Source organism: Chiloscyllium plagiosum, unplaced genomic scaffold (assembly GCF_037043375.1).
Source record: "Chiloscyllium plagiosum isolate Xiang-an unplaced genomic scaffold, Cpla_swu_hap1 HiC_scaffold_34, whole genome shotgun sequence".
In the NCBI taxonomy this organism is placed as follows: Eukaryota; Metazoa; Chordata; class Chondrichthyes; order Orectolobiformes; family Hemiscylliidae; genus Chiloscyllium; species Chiloscyllium plagiosum.
In genome coordinates this window covers 42043519-42064302 of record NW_028270172.1, presented here as the reverse complement: position 1 = coordinate 42064302, position 20784 = coordinate 42043519, and the positions used below count along the sequence as shown (strand labels likewise).

The 20784-nt window shown below is 40.4% G+C and overlaps 1 protein-coding gene across 1 annotated transcript in view; it reads left to right on the top strand.

Moving 5' to 3' along the window:
- LOC122564359 (putative beta-1,3-galactosyl-O-glycosyl-glycoprotein beta-1,6-N-acetylglucosaminyltransferase 7) overlaps positions 1-19853 on the top strand; it is a 40758-nt gene extending 20905 nt beyond the window's left edge. Inside the window, exon 3 of the mRNA XM_043719113.2 lies at positions 15743-19853. Within this exon, the coding sequence (XP_043575048.2) occupies positions 15743-15990 (248 nt within the window). The 3' untranslated portion in view covers positions 15991-19853. The remainder of the gene's footprint in view (positions 1-15742) is intronic.
- The last annotated feature ends 931 nt before the right edge of the window (positions 19854-20784 follow it).

Genomic DNA, 20784 nt, shown 5'->3' with positions numbered 1-20784 from the left:
TTACAGGGATAGGGTAGGGGGGACTGAGTCTGTGGGGGATGGTCTTCGGAGGTTTGGTGTGGACTTGTTGGTCAAATGGTCTATTTCCACACTGTAGGGATTTTATGAATTCTGGGAGTTTGACCCAGAAGTACTGAAGGAATGGCGATGTATCTCCAGGTCAGTATGGTGAGGGGTTCGGATGGAAAGCTGCAGATGGTGGTGTCGACAAGCTTCATGCTGTCAGCTCTTTTTCTTCCCTGCATCCTCCGAGTGCTGCTTCTTCCACAATTTCAAAACAGACAAACAATGTAGAGCTGCTCTGAGAAAACAGATATAATCGAAAGCTCCAGAGGGTTAGTTAAAAGGCTCAAAGCCTCAGATCTTTCCAAGCCAAGGCTCTGATCTTCGGGGCAAATTAAGGCCAAGGAAACGCTGCAGACTTTGATCAGACTGATGGCAAAATTCCCAAGTGCAACAACAACAAACTCGATTTGTACAACAAGGGAATCCTCCGAATCCAAGCTCCTTCGCTGAAAACTGCTAATGAGCTTCTTTGAATCACCTCAGACCAGTGAATTCCTTTTTAGGGAATGTCTCTGAAGCTAACAAAGTCTTAAGCCACACGACCAAGTGTTCTAACAGCTAAATCCCTCAGCCCAACAGCAAAATCAGAGCAGCCAAACTTTCTCACAAAGCCATGTGGAGATTTTGAGAAGCGTGGAACAAACCAAGGTGGGTGTCCGGGCAAAGTCAGCTTCCTTTTACATCTGGCCTCCCCAAGGCGCTCAACTTCCCAATGCTGACAAGTTGGTTTTGGATTTGCCACAGGGTTCGTGAAGTCACAGGAAAGTGACATTGCTAACAACTTACATTTATATCGTGCCTTTGGCTTAGTGGAGCACCTCTGGACAGTGTGTACAATTTGACCATTGTACCTTTTCGGGAGGTATTCAGCCAAAGCTTCAGGCAGGTAGAGATTTCAGGAGGAAGTTCCAGAATGTAGGGCCTGGGCAGCTTGAAGCGTAATCAGACAGAACCTCAAAATACAACACGTGCACTCACAAGTCAAGGAGCAGGCGTTATTTTTACAGAATTAATACCAACTTCAATACTGTGTCCAGTTCTGGCCGCCCTGTTTTAGGAAGGTTATTACCAAGCTGGAGAGGGTTCAGATGAGATTTACCAGGATATTGTTGGGTATTGAAGGTTTGGGTTACAGGTCATTCTGCTGTAGCGCATTTCGTTAACACCGATTCATTGTAACATAATTGACAAATTGGGGGTGCTATTTCTAAAGCACAAACTTTACATTGCCAACACTTTAAGCACTGTTTCTAAAGCACCATTTTTCTATAACACAGAGTTGCACAAGAACACAACCATTGCGTTATAGTAGAACTACCTTTATAAAGAAATGATGAGGAGGTGCTGGTGTTGGACAGGGGTGGACAAAGTTTAAAAAATCGCACAACACCAGATTACAGTGCAACAGGTTAATTTGAAAGTACAAGCTTTTGCAGCACAGCTCCTTCATCAGGAACTACCTGATGTGATTTTTAACTGTGAAAAGAAAAGCCGGCAGCGCTGGGACTTTTTTCACCGGAGCGTAGGAGCTTGAGATGCATAGAACATAGAACATAGAACAATACAGCACAGAACAGGCCCTTTGGCCCACGATGTTGTGCCGAACATTTGTCCTAGCTTAAGCACCCATCCATGTACCTATCCAATTGCCACTTAAAGGTCACCAATGATTCTGACTTTGCCACTCCCACAGGCAGCGCATTCCATGCCCCCACCACTCTCTGGGTAAAGAACCCACCCCTGACATCCCCCCCTATACCTTCCACCCATCACCTTAAATTTATGTCCCCTTGTAACACTCTGTTGTACCCGGGGAAAAAGTCTCTGACTGTCTACTCTATCTATTCCTCTGATCATCTTATAAATCTCTATCAAGTCACCCCCCATCCTTCGCCGTTCCATCGAGCAAAGGTCTAGCACTCTCAACCTATCCTCGTACGACCTATTCTCCATTCCAGGCAACATCCTGGTAAATCTTCTCTGCACCCTCTCCAAAGCTTCCACATCTTTCCTTAAGTGAGGCGACCAGAACTGCACACAGTACTCCAAATGTGGCCTAACCAAAGAACTGTACAGCTGCAACATCACTTCACGACTCTTGAATTCAATCCCTCTGCTAGTGAACGCTAATACACCATAGGCCTTCTTACAAGCTCTATCCACCTGAGTGGCAACTTTCAAAGATCTATGAACATAGATCCCAAGATCCCTCTGTTCCTCTGATCCCTACCGTTAACCCTGTATTCTGTATTCTTATTTGTCCTTCCAAAATGGACAACCTCACACTTGACAGGGTTGAACTCCGTCTGCCACTCCTCAGCCCAGCTCTGCATCATATCTAAGTCCCTTTGCAGCCGACAACAGCCACCCTCACTATCCACAACTCCACCAATCTTCGTATCATCTGCAAATTTACTGACCCACCCTTCGACTCCCTCTTCCAAGTCATTAATAAAAATTACAAACAGCAGAGGACCCAGAACTGATCCCTCCGGAACTCCACTTGTAACTGGGCTCCAGGCTGAATATTTACCATCTACCACCACTCTCTGACTTCGACCGGTTAGCCAGTTTTCTATCCAATTGGCCAAATTTCCCTCTATCCCATGCCTCCTGACTTTCCGCATGAGCCTAGCATGGGGAACCTTATCAAATGCCTTACTAAAATCCATGCACACTACATCCACTGCTCTACCCTCATCCACATGCTTGGTCACATCCTCAAAGAATTCAATAAGACTTGTAAGGCAAGACCTACCCCTCACAAATCCGTGCTGGCTGTCCCTAATCAAGCAGTGTCTTTCCAGATACTCATAAATCCTATCCCTCAGTACCCTTTCCATTACTTTGCCTACCACCGAAGTAAGACTAACTGGCCTGTAATTCCCGAGGTTATCCCTATTCCCTTTTTTGAACAGGGGCACAACATTCGACACTCTCCAGTCCCCTGGTACCACCCCCGTTGACAGTGAAGACGAAAAGATCATTGCCAACGGCTCTGCAATTTCCTCTCTTGCTTCCCACATAATCCTAGGATATATCCCGTCAGGCCCTGGGGACTCGTCTATCCTCAGGTTTTTCAAAATGCCCAACACATCTTCCTTCCTAACAAGTATCTCTTCTAGCTTACCAGTCCGTTTCACACTCTCCTCTTCAACAATACGGTCCCTCTCACTTGCAACTTTATAGAAGTTTATAAAATAATGAGGGGTATGGAAAGAGTTAATGGTAGTTGTCTTTTCCCAAAGATGGGGGATTTCAACATCAGGGGACACATTTTTAAGGTGAGAGGAGAGAGATTCAAAAAAGACATGAGGGGCAATTTTTTTTTTTAACAGAGCGTGGCTCATGTGTGGAATGAGCTTCCAGAGGAAGTGATTGATGTGGTTACAATTACAACGTTGAAGGACATTTGGATAAATATATGAATAGGAAAGGTTTGGAAGGATATGGGCCAGGAGCAGGCAGTTGGGACTAGTTTACTTTGGGATTATGTTCAGTATGGGCTGGTTGGACTGAAGGGTCTGTTTCTGTGATGTCTGACTATATGGCTCAATATGAATCAACATAAAAAGAGAACTGAAGGGATTTCGTTGCTAATTGGAAGGAAAGTCATACTAGTCAGCCTGACTTGGGACTTTGATCAATAGCAGACACGACTGGCCATGTTGGAGATTGCAAGTGTTGCAAGAGACCACGTATCCATTTGACTTTTTTGGGACTATAATTTGAAATTGAACTTGAACTGTTTCACAACTTGGAAATAAGGGGTTGGATATTGTTGAGCTGCCTTCCAGAATCAGCAAGAGAGAGAAATCGAGAGTGGGCAGCCATGGAATTTTTCAGAAATAGGGAAATTCTTCCTGGCAATAGCCCTTTGAATGGCTGTGCAGCAGAGTATTTAAAAAGCTGGAGGTGCTGAGAACAGAAGAGTTGAAAACATTCAGAACCTGCAGACAGAAAGCATTCTCCTCTCTCTGTCTCCCCTCCCCCCTCCCCCTCCCCCTCCCCCTCCCCAGTATGGGGTTAAAGACACAAAATCCAAGAAATGTTAAAATAAATAATTCACACAAGAAAACAGTTATGGACGCCTCATCAACTATCAGCAGGATAATGAAAATCTGTGAAGGTTAAGAGGTCTGGTTTGGAGGAATGCAGTGGTCTCATTGGATTATAAATAGAGGCAGACTACCTTCCACTCAGTGGTCCTATGTACTCTACTATTGCATATACACACTGTCACTGCTCCAGAAGGGCTTCAGGACCCTGGAGTAAGCTTGCAGCAATGTCACTGAGCTGCATGTCACTGAGTATAAATAGCACAGTGTGGGTGGGGTTATATCATTCTATGCTGGACCAGACTACAACAGGACCATGAATTCACAGATGATAGTTTAGGCCTTCATAATGTAACTCGAATACAATCACCTGGTGTGTATGTATATGTATATATATATATATATATATATATATATATATATATATATATGTTTACCATGCACAGCAAGGATTAATGTACAATCCATTGAAGTTACTTTGAAGTCCAAGATAGTTACAAACTTGGTCTTCTCCTCTGCCGGTCTAAACTCAGTTCACCATTGAGCCACATGATAAAAGTGCTGCAGGGGGTGGGCGGTATTTGTTGAAAGGAGTGGATGGAATATCCGGGTTTTGGAGAAAGTCAGAGGCAGAAGCAACAAGGCCATCGAGAGATTTGAAAACATAGACACAGACTGTTTTGATGATGCCAAAACTTCAATGCACTTAAGATGTATTCCCTCATGGAGTTAGAGACTGCTGTGGATTATTAGAATGGCTCACGTAAAAATTGGAACAAATGAACTTGGGGGAAAAATAACTTGGATTGGAAATTATTAACTTGTTTTGATCTTAGGTTACATATTCACCCATAGTTACAATCCACTCTTCAGATTATCCAGTAATTTTATAGAGATATCCACTTTTGCAATCTGTACTGATAGCTGTCTGGAAAATCATAAATCCCTATTGTGCGGAAGCAGGCCATGCGGCCCATCGAGTCTGTACCGACCCTTCAAAGAGCATCCCCCCTAGATCCGGCCCACTACCCTACAACACCATATTTTCCCATGGCTAATTCACCTAACCTGCACATCTTTGGACTGTGGGAGGAAACTGGAGCACCTGGAGGAAACCCATGCAGACAGTGGGAGAATGTGCAAACTCCACACAGACAGTCACCCAAGGTTGGAATTAAACCTGGATCCCTGGTGCTGAGAGACTGCAGTGCTAACCACTGAGCCACCATGCTGAGATCTTTCAAAGTTGGAGAAACATCAAACAGGGAGTGCTGATTGGATTCCTGCCACAGCAATAAGAACAATACTGCAAACGCCAGGTTAACTGTCCTGGGACAGAAATGAGAGGGAGGGAGAGAGAGAGACACGGAGACACAGAGAGTGCGAGAGACATCTAACTCAAAAGGGAAAATCTGGAAAAGACAACTCAGACAAACAAATGTCATTTTATAGAAGAACGGTAGAATGTTTTGAGTTTTTTGAAGAGGATTGATGAGGGCAGAGTAGTGGATGTGATCTGTATGGATTTCAGTAAGGTGTTCAGGTTCCTCATGATAGACTGATTAGCAAGGTGAGGTCACATGGAATACAGAGAGAACTGGCTCGAAGGTAGAAGACAGGGTGGTGGTGGTGGAGGGTTGTGTTTCAGACTGGAGGCCTGTGACCAGTGGAGTGCCACAAGGATTGGTGCTGGGTCCACTGCTTTTCATCATTTATATAAATGATTTGGATGTGAACATAGGCGGTATAGTTACTAAGTTTGCAGATAACACCAAAAATGGAGATGTAGTGGACAGTTAAGTGCCTCAGAGTAAAACAGGATCTTGATCAGATGGGCCAAAGGGCTGAGGAGTGGCAGGTGGAGTTTAATTTAGGTAAATGCGAGGTGCTGCATTTTGAAAAAGCAAATCCGAGCAGGACTTATACACTTAATGGTAAGGTCATGGGGAGTATTGCTGAACAAAGAGATCTTGGAGTGCAGGTTCAGAATTCCTTGAAAGTAGAGTCACAGGTAGATAAGAGTGAAGAAGGCATTTGGTATGCTTTCCTTTATTGGTCAGAGCATTGAGTATAGGAGTTGGGAAGTCCCGTTAGAGCTGTACAGGACACTGGTTAGGCCACTTTTGAAATATTGCCTGCAATTATGGTTTTCTTCCTATGGTAAGGATGTTGTAAAACGTGAAAGGGTTCGGAAAAGATTTACAAGGATGTTGCCATGAGAATGTGTATAGGTTATAAGCAAGTAGGGAAAGAGTTAAGTTCTGAGTTTTGTGAAACTAGGTTCAGCTGAGCATGACTCAGATCAGATAAGAAATTAGAGTTAACAATGGGGTGCTGGAGGCAAGGGTAATGGGTTAACAAGGTGTAAAAGCATTCATTATGTAGAGCCATTTAACAATATTGGAAGCATTCAGTATGTAAGGTCAGTTTAACAAGGTGAAAGGTATTCATTTTGTGAAGCCAGTTAAGGTTAAGAACATTCATTGTGTAACAGCAGATGGCTTAATTTTTGCTATTCTCATTCACTGATTGTAATGGTCACCCAATCAATATGTAGGTTGCCTTATCTGGATGCTCCTCCCTGTAAAATGACTATATAATTCATTAAGAAACTGCTGTTGCAGAAAAGACTAAACTCACATCTCTGTGCACATGGATGATCATTTCCTCTCCCTCCAGGGTCCACAATAAAGATGAAGGAAGTAAATCTACTCTGTCTCTGAGCATTTTGTTTCGACTGAGGGGGGAACAGGAAGGGGCTGAATAGCCTGAGGCTGTTTTCCCTGGAGCATCAGAGGCTGAGGGGTGACCTTGTAGCGGTTTATAAAGTCATGAGGGGCATGGAAAGGTTAAATATACAAGGTTTTTTCCCTTGGGTGGGGGAATCCAGAACTAGAGGAAGTAGGTTTAGGGTGAGAGGGGAAAGATATAAAAGGGACCTAAGGGGCAATTTTTTCAAGCAGAGGGTGGTGCATGTATGGAATGAGCTGCCAGAGGAAGTGGTGGAGGCTGGTACAATACAGCCTTTAAAAGATGTCTGGAAGGGTATCTGAATAGGAAGAGTTCAAAGGGATATGGGCCAAGTTCTGGCAAATAGGACTAGATGGGTTCGGATATCTAGTCGCATAGCCGAGGTGTATTGAAGGGTCCGTTTCCGTGCTGTACATCTCTAAGTCTGACTGGCTTGGGGCAAAATAGCTGCAAATGTGTTGCTGGAAAAGCGCAGCAGGTCAGGCAGCATCCAAGGAGCAGGAGAATCGACGTTTCAGGCATAAGCCCTTCTTCAGGAATGAGGAAAGTGTGTCCAGCAGGCTAAGATAAAAGATAGGGAGGAGGGACTTGGGGGAAGGGCGTTGGAAATGCGATATGCGGAAGGAGGTCAAGGTGAGGGTGATAGGCCGGGGTGGGGGCGGAGAGGTCAGGAAGAAGATTGCAGGTTAGGAAGGTGGTGCTGAGTTTGAGGGATTTGACTGAGACAAGGTGGGGGGAGGGGAAATGAGGAAACTGGAGAAATCTGAGTTCATCCCTTGTGGTTGGAGGGTTCCTAGGCGGAAGATGAGGCGCTCTTCCTCCAACCGTCGTGTTGCCCTGAACAGTGTCTACGCAGTGCTAATGTGTTCAGCATCTTCCACCACTCTTTGAATAATGCAATGTTGTAGATTCAGTTCACGTTGAGTTCCAGTAATCCATTTTAAAAACTGCAACGTCTTATTCCACAATGTCCTTGGTTTGAAGCGGTACATTTTTCTGAGTTTTGAATCCACATTCTAAAATGAAAAATGTTTTTTTTCACAGAAAATGCTCCTAACATTCCAAAGCTTGATATTTTATGTCACACACTTAGGCATTTCCCAACGCTGTCACAAGGTGGCGCTCCTCTTGAGGTATACTGGGACAGGAATTCAGTACAGGTATTATTTACACCTGAAACTGAAGACTTTGTATTCTAAACCTTTGTCGGGAACTACAAAGATTAATGGTCCTCTGGAGGAAGAAATTTGCTTCCTGGAACTGATACTCTGTCAATCACTCCCACTGTTACTACTTCAGTCTTGAGTTGGCACTTCAACCTGATCTTACACAGGGAATGCTAAATTTCTATCCATCTAACCCACAAATTACCACACTCTGGTAACATCAGGAAGATTGCAAATTCACTCATTTCGTATTATTAGAGATTGGTTAGATCCTGTATTTCTCAAAATTATAACTTCTTGCCCTTCTCCCCCTGTCCTTTCTGAGTTAACTTTATCCACAGAGGCAAATTCTTTACAGAGATCAGGCACTAACTCCATACCCAGCCCCTGCCTAGGCTGTGCGCGCTCCTGCCACTCCTTTGCTTTTCTTAGGGTTTCTTTTACTACTTTTATTAATGCTGCTGGCTTAGTTGCTTTTACCACATCTTTTCCCACAGTGCCACCAGCACTGTGACTTTGTGTCCCACTCTACCACAGTGGAAACACCTGAGGCTCTTTTCCACCCTCTTAAGGCTTCTTTTTTAACCTGTGGTAAACACTTACCAGTGTTTTCTACTGTTTCGTAGTGTACTATCTCCCCTTCTCCCAACTTCTATCCCTCATAGGCCAAAATCTGGCCGGAAGCTTGTCTTATGCTCTAACATGTATTCGTCTGCTAATTTTGCTGCCCTTCTCACTTCCTGAACTTTCTGTTCCTCCATGTGAATTATTACCATTTCTGGAAGTAAGTTTCTAAACTCCTCCAGTAGAATAATCTCTCTTCGAGCCTCCTAGGTCTTATCATTAAGGCCTGCACCCATCTATCAAAATTACTATGTTTAATCTTGCAAACTCAACATAAGGCTGACCTGGTTCCTTCTTGTGTTTCTGAACCCCTGTCTGTACATCTCTGGTACTAATTCGCAAGCACTCAAAATTTGACCCCTCATCTGACAGCATGGTAAATACCTCACTCGGTCTGCCTACCAGTTTTGTTTGATCTAGCATTACCCATAAATCCTCAGACCACCCCTTCTGCCGAGCCAATTTTAAAAAATGAAATAAAGAAGGCTTTGACATCTTTCTCGTCAAAATGTGGCAGAGTTTTGACGTATTTGTATATATCATTACTTCCTCTTCTAACTCCATCCTATTAAGTTGACTTTGCTGACTAAGTCGCAACTTCTCAAGTTCAAATTCTCTCCCCCTTTCTGCCCTCCCCCTTTTCTTCCCTCCCCCTGCTCAGCTAAGAACTTTCTCTTTTTTCTTTTTTTTTCTCCCTTTCTCTTTCCTATATCTCCCTTGTTTATCTTCTAACTCCATTTTCCTCAATTGTAATTTAAGTTTTTCTAACTCTACTGCACTTGTCTGTTTCTCTGATACACGTAAGTGTTTGACTCATTCGCTTACAATTTCAGCTTTACTTTTGTCCTTGGTTAAGCCCATTTCTAACCTCTCTGCTAATTATAAGAGTATGTTCTAAACTTGGCAAATTTGGAAATCATCTTCAAACCCCAGAACCTCTTTAGCAATTTTAGGAGCCATTTCTTTCACTTTTAATTTAATCAACTACATCAGCCATAATTAACCAAATTGTCTCACCTATGTTTTATTTAAAGATCTAGGTCACTAACCGGCAAGTGTTTAAATCTACTGGGCTCTTTTCATACCACAAATCTATTCAAATCTGTCCAAATCTTAGACTGGATCTGTCTAACCCTGTCCAAATCATGGGCGAGAGCAGCCACGCTGTTCAAATCCCTACGACAAGCCCCGAAACTGTTATGACAGGATGTAAACCCCTCTGCTAATTTAAACCCAACACACAGGAGCTTAGCTTGTGCCATAATCTGTTAAATTTCAAGAGGTAAAGAACCATCCCAGATCTCACGGCTCAAAGTAAAAATTAACAATTTTATTCTTTAAATCCAAAAGGGAATATTAAACAAGTATTTACAACTCCTTTCTCTTCAACCTATCTTTTACCTCCCAATCTACAATACTGGTCTAATTTTTTGTTGTTGAAAAAAACCCAATTAAGATTTACAAATAAAATAATCACATTTCAAAAGCAGCTTGTCGATTCTTCTTTGTAGATTTTCCTCTGTAATTTCCTGGGTTGGCTTTCTTCGGTGTTCTGCACAACTTTTCTTATGGACAGGTACCTTTCAGAGACCTATCGGCTAGCAGTCTGTTTTTGTTGGTGCTCTTTGCACTAACTCTCCCCACTAACTGTTCAAAATGTCCAGTCTTATACCCCAAAAACATCGGATCATTTCATTGATTTGATGTCATCCCAAATAATAAAATTCAAATTTGATTGGAGTTTGGTATCTGGGGCATAATTTAAACTGACTGGCCGAATTTAAATTTGTTTTGTTCCATGGCAATGCAACTCCAGCTATTTGTATCAACCAAATGTTACATTTTAAAATTGTTCAGTGCACTCTGTGCTTTCAGTCTGTCCTTGCTAGCTTCCTGTCTCTTAAAGGTACAGTACACACCTACACCTTCATAACACAAGTCAGGAGTGGGATTGGAATACTCCCCACTTGCCTGGCTGGGTGCAGCTCCAACAACACTCAAAGCTTGACACCATCCAAAACAAAGCAGCCCACTTGATTGGCACCAAATCTACAAGTATACACTCCCTCCACCACCGGCACTGTATAATATCTATAAGATGCACTGAAGAGATTCTCCAAAGGTTCTAACAGTACCTTCCAAACCCGTGACCACTTCCATCTAGAAGGACAAAGACAACAGATACATTGGAACACCATAATTTGCAAGTTCCCCTCCAAGCCACTCACCATCCTGACTTGGAAAAACACTGCCATTCCTTCACTGTCACTAGGTCAAAATCCTGGAATTTCCTCTCTGAAGACTTTGTGGGTCAACCTACAGCATGTGGATTGCAGGAGTTCAAGAAATGAGCTTGCCATCACATTCTTGAGGGCAACTAAGAACGGGCAATAAATGCTGGCCAGCTAGTAATGCCTATAATCCCACGAGTGAATAAGAAAAACATGTTTCTTTCACAACTATCTATCAAATGGATGTAAACTACGTTTCTCACTAAAACCAGTTGCTTGATCCGTCTGTTTTAGACTCTGGTTTCAGGTAGGCAGCTCTGGAGATTTCTGGTTGTTTTCTGTTTGCGTTACAGCTGACTAAGTCATGCTTTAAACTCGTGATGACATTGGGGGTTTTGTTAAATTTATAATAAGTCACTAAGTTGCTGCCTTTACTTCCTTATGTACTTTAATCATTTCAGTGTTTTGTTTATCCTCTCACATTTCTGCCCCACATCTTCTCCTATACAATGATCTGTGAATCTTTAAAAGAATATATTTTTGCAGTTGGGAAGAATCACAGTTTGCAATAGATCCACCAAATAGACCAATACCATATTGCAGGAATGACACATTGCTTCTTTTGGTGTCGGAAGTGGTTCAGTTGGTGAATGGTTCTGGATTCAAAGTCCCCCCTTTACATAGATGTTGTTATTGAAAAAAAGGAAATTTATTAAACACTTTTTTACAAATTTACAAAATATCAAGCAAATATAAACACTAATATACCATTAAATATTAAATAAATAATAACCAAAACTTAACAAGCACAAAAACTCAACTAAGAACTACAAATAACCTACAAATAACCAAAGCATATAATAGAATATATTAATTACTGAAAAAAAACATAGTAATTAAATAATGAAGTACATGCTCAAAATGAATTAACATCAAGTCATAAGAAAACCCATATTCATACGGGATTCCTCCCCGTGGGCCCCCGGACCAGTCAGAACCACTACCACAACTAGCTAAAAGCCCTTGACAATATGGCCGAAATATCTGTATCTACATAGTTCAGGAAGGGCTGTCATATTTTATAGAATAATGCAGTTTTTTGGTGCACCATGTTTGTAAGGAAGTCAAGGGGAATACATTCCATGATTAATCTGTGCCAATTCGAAAGCCCTGGAGGGCCCTCAACTACCCAATTTTCTAAAAGTCCCTCCTTTTTTAAAAAAAGATACAATCTAGGCTGTTACGTGTCGAGACTGTGATGCTAGAAAGGCACAGCAAGTCAGGCAGTAACCGAGGAGCAGGGAAATTGACATTTTGGGCATAAGCCGTTCATGAGGAATGGTCTTCTGTTAATTAAACTGTCAAGTACTGTCCTGCAGTTACAACCTATTATCTTACAGAAGCCTTTTTCATTTCCTGTGATTCTCTTTATATCATGCTGAATATCCTGAATTGAACCAAGTTTCAGAAAGCCTTTACAGTACAGTGACTCTGTGCTCTCCCCATTTCCACTGAGACTTCAGCCTGAATGAAATGCTGTGACTTTGCATGTAAAACATTTAATTCATTCATAATGTTACTGGCTGGGCCAGGATTTTGACCATAAAGTGATGGTTGTTTTTCATTTTGAAAATTGGTCCATCGTCCTAGGTCTGTTCTTATTCAAATTCCTTTTTCTAAGTTTTTTAGTTTTTTTATTGAGTTTTCATTCTCACTGAAAGACGGAGAAGATATGTTTTCTGTTCACGTCACTGACTTCAGGAAAGTGGCTGATTAGTCTCCCATTTTTGCCCTACATTTACAGCTTTATAATGATCCGAGACATTCCGGGTTCGAGTCAGACCTGCCCTGGAAGTCCATTGTTACTTGTCTAAACTGTTTGATTAAAATAATGACATCGGGAAAGGATGCTGTCCTTTTAATACATTTTAAAGATTTTCAATTCTGACTAGTTTGTTTTATTAGCCTCCTATAATCTTTACCAACTACACCTACATCTTTTAGCTGGACTTTTTAATGTTTAACTAGTAGGGTAAGCATATTATCAATGTAAATTCAGACTTTTAAAAATAAAATCTGATTCTTATCATTCAATACTATTAATACATTGGTCCGAAGCAGCAGGATTTGTTCAGTGATGCCATCTCTTGACTGGGTACATTGCAGATCCAATATTTTCTAAAAATAGTGGTAATTCTTCTTGTTTCACTTTGCCTTTTTGATAGCTATGCTGTTGACTAAATATTATAACTTGCAAGGGATTATGTCAGTACCCATAAAATTGTTTACTCCAACTAAATTGTATGAATTTACAATTCTTTTTTACTGATCTGTGTTGTACCCTACCAACAAGCATTATTTTTATATTCTTTGGACATATATTGATACTAGCTATGAGTGAAATAAAATAATATTTTACCAGTTTGCCCCCGGAATTTATATTTAAGGTAGTCCATGTAACCCAATGGAGATTCCTCCTCCAACATTCACAAACAATTTAAAGTGAATTGCCTGTCCATGTTAGGTACTTTACCATAAACTAGTCGTTTAAATGCTAGTGTCTAGATTAGAGTGGTGCTGGAAAAGCATAGCAGGTCAGGCAGCATCTGAGGAGCAGGAAAATCAACGTTTCGGGCAAAAACCCTTCATCATTCCTGATCTGCTGTGCTTGTCCAGCACCACTCTAATCTAGACTCTGGTTTCCAGCATCTGCAGTCCTCACTTTTGCCTATTTTAAATGCTAGTACTTATCCCAGGATTGTTAAACTGAATTTTGACAGCACGATCTGTTAAAGTCTATGATTATACTCTGTGGAACGGCCATCTGTTTCCTAACATCTATCAAATTCTGACCGTGTCTTATTTAACTGACCATCTTTCTTGTAAACGTTACCCAAAAACTAATAAAATGTCTAGGCTTCTTGATCCAGTTGATGAATGTCCATCTGTCAAAGTACTTCTGCTTATATTTTTAATGATAAGCAGCAATACTGCGACCATAGCTTGTTATCTATTTGATAGCAGTGTAACCCCCTATTCTTGTACCCTCCCCATTCTTCTGGTCATGTGATTCAGATTTTGAGAACATTGGACAGTAATTCTACCTCAGTCTTACCCAAACCATTTACATATGGGCTTTGCTGTTTTCATCGATGGCCACAAGAATTTTAGTATTCCTGCCTGAATATTTGTTTCCAACCTTGAATCAACTATCTATTGCTGTCTTGTCAGTATCTAGAAAGCCCAGTACCAAAGGATAATACCAGAGTTGATCCTTTGACACTTTAAGTTTTCATTTATACAAACATACATTACAAGCATAGATTTTCTAACACACAACCCAATTTCAATATAAAAATTATTTCTTATTATAGGGGCCCATACTCGGTCCTTACATCACAATTGCAATGTAAAGTGTGTAATTATGATGTATTCGTATTTGGCTTTTGAATTAGAGATAAGTGGCTCTAGGTCTTTTTTGCATGAGGGGGTTTAATCAGTAACTTGTCATTCATTGTAGAGCCATCATTTTTAAACCAGTATGTGCATCAACTGGGTGGTTTAGCGGTTAGCACTTGTTCATTTCCACCCTTGGGTGACTGTCTTTGTGGAGTTTGCACATTCTCCCCATGACTGCGTGAGTTTCCTCCAGCTGCTCCAGTTTCCTCCCACAGTCCAAAGATATGCAAGTAAGATAGATTGACCATGCTAAATTGTTCATACTGTCCAAGGGTGTGCAAGCTAGGTGGATTAGCTATGGGAAATGTAGGTTGATAGGGTCACAGGGTGGATTTGGATGGGATGCTCTTTGGAGCATTGGTGTGGATTCGATGAACTGAATGGCCTGCTTCCACATTGTAGGGATTCTATAAACTATAAAGCACTCCAGGAGTTGTGATGAGATTTTTTTTTTTGGATTGTAAGTTTTACAATGGGAGAGAGTGAATATCGAAAGGCATTAAAATAAAATCAAAGGAATTTCAAGGAAGTGTCATAGGACTCAAATTGTTAACTGTTTCTGTCTCCACAGATTCTGCCAGACCTGCTGAGTTTCTCCAGTGATTTCTGTTGACGTATTTTTGAAATCTTTCAAGCTGTGTTATATGTAAATAGCTTGGTTTGTTCTATTTTATCTTCATTCTAATAATCATTTTGGTTTTATTGTTCAAACTAATTCTGCAAGTTGGCAGGTTTGTGTTTCAGTGAGAGACCATCACCTTAAATTAAAACAAAAAGATTGTTTAACCCAGATTTCAGTCTGATTTTTCCAGTGGTAACATAGTGCAATTAAATACAATAAATTAAACTCTGTTGCATGAGGAATATCCAACATGAGTGTATTTTCCACCGGCTCATGTGTTCTCTTGCAGCTTTTGACCCAGAGGGCTGAATTTTAGGGAATACATTGCATATTCCCCCCAAAAAAACTTGCAACTGACTCTTGTTGAGATTGCTCATAATAATAATACATTAGAGTCAGGTTTAGCAAATTTGTTGTGACTTTTCCACTCCTCAGAGAAAGATAGTCCCACCCTTGTTTAAGGTCAGCCAGTTTAGCAATTAATGTAACCTATGAGAACAGTCTTTTCAGGAAGTAATTTCCTTGCATTATTACTCTGCCTTACTGAGAAAACTGACCTGGTGTTTTTTTTACTAAATTCCAGTACGTCGGTTTTATTTCTTTTGGTCAATATTGGTGAATGTCCTTTTACCTTTTTTAGGTTGATGACAAATGCAGTTCAGTTTTCAATTGTGGCAGTAATATTGCAATGTCATAGTCATGAAACTTACCACAATCATATTACATAAATTAAAGTGCCTTTTCTATCTCTTTTGTTTCCCCTAGGTCACTATGTTCGCAACATCTGTGTCTATGGTTTGGGAGACCTGGAATGGCTTGTTCAAAAGGACTTTTTATTTGCAAACAAGTTTGAAGTCAAGAGCCACCCACTAGTGGCACAGTGCTTGGAGCGGTGGTTAAGACCAAGAGCTTTGTCTCATTCTGAAGTACCTATTCAGCAAGAATGGTACATTAAGAAAAACAAATGTTTCTTTGATATTGAAGGCAACAACTGCAGCATCCCTTTGAAGTGATAAATGTTTGTACAGGAAGAAAGCTAAGAGTTTTTGTGTCCCACCTCCTTTCTCCAATTCTAAAAGGAAGCTGTTTTTCTGTCATTGGTTAGGTAGAAAATGTTGTCGCCTCTTCCTTTTTGAACTTAGTTGCTTCCCCTATGTCTTTCCTCTGGCCCTCCATTTTTAATCACCCCGGAAGTTTTCATGTTTCAGTTATTGGTTTTTCTGCTGGACATTTTGAGAGTGAAAAAGGTGAATGGATGGTCAGCGCTGCCATCGTTCCTGTTACTAATGTGCAATCACCTGATAGAAGATGCAGAAAAATAACCTTGAGGTTTTTCTTTGTTTCTTCTGCCTGCTCAGTGCCTCCTTCACTTGGTACTCTTTTTCCTTTCCTGACCTTAGAAAAGTTGACAACATGGTGGATGTATACATTACTTTCCATAGAGTACATTGATTGCCTACTTGAGAATCCCACCCAAGCAAAGGATGCATTTAAACTCATGAAGAAAATAGGAACAAGCAAAAGAACTTCTGGAAAATCCGTGGGCACTAGACAAAATAGACCGTATTAACAAAGTTTAAGGAGAAATAGATTTAGCAATTCAGAAACATGGGATTGTGAGAGAAATAGTCAGATTTTTTTAAAGGTCTGATGCATTATACAAGGAATTATAAATGATTTAATATGGTAACTATGGTGGGTAAACATTGGAAGCAAATATTAAAGAACCAATCTAAGAACATCCAAGTTAACGCCTCAATGGAAAATATTGTTCAACAAATTTCGTTGATATTTTCTGAGGATGTAACAATTAATTAATAAGGATGAGAAAATGGGTATGAAAAAAAGTTTAGTAAGCCTGTGATGAGATTCATCACACCTGATGGAATGAAAGCCAAAGGTATTGAAATTCAGGTAAGACAGTGTATTAATTTTATTAATGAGAAATTGAGGGTATTTATTAATAGTTTTAATTCTATAGATCACGTAAAACCAAAAGAATTTTGTGTTGGTGACTCTGCTGGTATTTTTGACTATGATGGAAATACTGCAAGTATTGAATAGCTAAATCACTATTGGTATTTAGAAATGTGACAACATTGGATAGTGAGAAGATAACTGGTTACTGATAAGAAATATAAAGGAAAGCATTGCATATTTAAAGTACTTATGATACAGTTACAAATACAAAGGCACTTTAAAGGTAAATAATCCAATTTGAATTAATGCCAAATCAGAGGATGAGCTGCTACAAGGAAGAATAAAGTCTTTAGTCAAGGAGAGAGGTTTAAAAAGGGTCTTCAAATAAGTGAAGAGATTTAATGAAGGAATTCCAGGTTGGAAAGCCTAGAAGACTGAAGGTACAGTTCTGAATGGACTGAAGGAAATATGTGATATTAATAAATTGCAATCAGAACAATACAGAGTTCTTTGGATTGGAGGTGGGGGCAAGTTACAGGGGATGTACAAAGCTGTAAGAATATTTAAATGCAAAGAGGAAAACTTTATATTTGGAAACTCTGAACCAGCATAGATGATGATGAACAGAGATTACTGGGAGTAGGGTTTTGTGAAGAATAGGATACAGATAGTAGTTTTGGATGTGGCGGTATCTAATATTGAAAGAAGAGTCCTAGTCAATAGCAAAAATTACCGAAGCACTTAGAATATTTAAAAATCTTTAAATTGATTGATGGAACAAGTATAAATCCAAAGAAAGGGTTGTCACAATGTGTTAACCACTGGTAAAGCACAACCTGAAGTATTATATCTACATTGGATCAATAATTGCACAACTGCAGATGCACTGAAAAAAAGTCAAAAACAGGGAATATGAGTAATATCAATTCTTGTTGGCAGACCCTTGACTTGAACGTGGCATCTAATCAGGGAGATATGTTTATACTGTGAGTCTTCATGTGATTGTTCAGGCTGATTCTCGACTTGTGAATTTTATGTCACGAAGGGAAGGAAATCTCACAAAGTAGTGGGACCCAAAGTACAGGATTTGTTTCCATTTTCCTTTTTGTACTGCCACTCTGCCTTGTTGTTTAAGACATTTGGACTCAGCGTGATGCGACTTGATGGGCAAGTTGTTGCCATTTTAAACTATTTATAAATGAGTTCCACGCAGTCACGCATGCCAGTGCTGCTGTACTTGAACTTTAAAATGTCTTTGTAGCATTTTCTTTGTCCTCCCCGGGAACACTGGCAAGGGCCTGAGAAGAGTGCCCTGACAATTATATTTAGTTATGTATGAGTTTTGCATGAATGCTTTTAGAGCTGTTTTCAAGAAAGACACTGGTGTTTGTATGGTCCTCCATTGAACAGAGCGTTTAATAGAATGAAAGAATCTATACAGTGCAGATATAGGCAATTCAGCCCATTGAATTTGCACTGACTTTCTGAGCAACAACTCACCCACATCCAGCACCTCACTCTATCTCTGTATTTCCCATGGCTAATCCACTTAAGCCTACACAAGCATGAATACTATGGGGCAATATAGTATGGCCAGTTCATCTAACCTGCATATCTTTGGACCATGGGAGAAAATTGGCACACCTAGTGACAACCCATGCAAGCATGAGGCGAACATGCAAACTCCACACAGACAGTCGAGGCTGGAATCTAACCTGGTCCCTGGTGCTGTTGGCAGCAGTGCTAACGATGGGGCAGCATGGTGCCACAAATGTGGTGGCAACATTGCTGTTAGACAGCTGTTGTGTGTCACTAATACACAGTCCAGATTTCACTGCCATGCAGGAATGTGATGATGACAACTGCTCTGTAAATTAGACCTTTTGTTTACTTGCAGAGGTCTCTGGTGTAAACACTTGCTGGTGATATTCTGAGATATGTGGAAGCCAAAGAATGGGAGATGTTCAACATATTCCAGTGTTGTCTTCAACAAATATTTAACTGACCAGTTTAAGTCTAAAGGGAGCTAAATGTATTCTCTGTCTAGAAAGGTTAAGTAAAATTGTTTACATTACACCTGTAGTATCAGTGTAAAGTGATGTTCCTTTTTTTATTAAATCTAAATTTGTAAGTCCTGACCTGACTCTCAAAGCAACTACTTTAGTCTTGAGGCAATTTGGACCCTGACTCTTGATTCACATTAAAGTCTCTTGTCTTTTGACAGTGAAGCCACTTGAATGGGTACTACTGTTAAAATGTAATTTTGCCTTAAGTCTGTGGGAGGACTGTCAAAGTGAAGGTGAAGATATTCTTTCTATACAAGCAAAAGGAAAGATTTTAACTAGTGATGTATTCATTGTAAAATTAGGCATAGAGTGCAATGTTTGTAGATGTTCACTGGGGCTGTGGCTACATATCCCACCCCCAACAAATGGTATCATACTTTATTTTGTGTATTTTCCACTTTTTTTTTAGTAGCGAATCATGTTTACGATGTTCAGTTGGCAACATAATCATCACGTGGACAGAAAATGAATGGTTAATCGTGCACTTTGGTAAACTGTTAACAAAATAATGTACTTGTTTTCTTGAACCATTTATGCTGTTTGTAACCTAGAAATTACAGTTGATTAATTTCATATTCCAATATCTGCTATTTTATTGCAGGTGCCAGGTGATTGCACTGATTTTAGCAACATATTTAAGATAGACAATGTGTGGATGGATAATGTTCATGTGTTAACATTACTAGATTGATCCAGAATAATATAATAGATATTTTAATCTCAGTATTCGTCACAAGCTTTAAGATGTTGATCACCATTTTGCTTGACTGGATGTTAAATGCTTCACCTTGTGTTTTTCAAAATGAATCTTGTATTCCCATTGGAAGTATATGCAAGTGATATACATGGATGTAATATGAATAATGACAATAAATACATGTTAAACATGATCTCACAGAATTTCTGACTGACATTTTTTGCAGCTGGCACTGATTTGATATATTTTAAATGGGGACCTGCAGTGGCCAATGGCCTAAGCAACTAGGCCCGACATAAATTAAGGCACAAATTCTGCAAGCAAGGCCTGATATAATGCAAGGAGGCCAAGGTTACCACAAGTCAAAAGCAAACAGACCAGCCTAGAGCTGTCTTGTATATTGAACAGAGATGCTTGATGTTAACAATGGGAGAGTTATGAGAAAGTGAGGATTGGAGATCCTGGCGATGAGAGTCAAGATTGGAATGGTGCTAGAAAAGTGCAGGTCAAGCAGCATCTGAGGAGCAGGAAAATCGACGTTTTGGGCAAAAGCGGTTTATCAGGAATCAGTTATAAGGAGAGGCTGGGATGCCTATCACCAGAGCGTAGGAGATTGAAGGGTGACTTTAGAGAGGTTTATAAAATCAGGATAGGCTGAAATAGCCTTGGTCTTTTTCTTTGGGTACAGGAGTTTAAAGCTCGAGGGGAAAGATTTAAAAGGGACCTGAGGGGCAACGTTTCCATGCAGAGGTTGGTTCATACGTGGAATGAACTGACAAGAGGAAGTGGTAGATGCAGATACAGTGAAAACATTGAAAAGACATTTGGACAGGTACATGAATAGAAATGTTTAGAGGGATATGGGCCAGGAACAGTTAAATGGGACTAGTTCAGTTTGGGAAATCTGGTTGGCATAGAAAAGTTGGATTGAAGGGTCTGCTTCCAGGCTGTATGACTACATAGGAGGAAGCTGCATTGCAACATAGTAAATGATAGCAAGCCACTGTCCTTGGGAATGACCTGGAAAACTGTATTTAAAGGGACCATTGAAGCAGAGAGGCTGACACTCCAGAGAGTCGGGAACCTGGAGAATGAGAAAAATAGCCTCAAACTCAGTTTGGCCA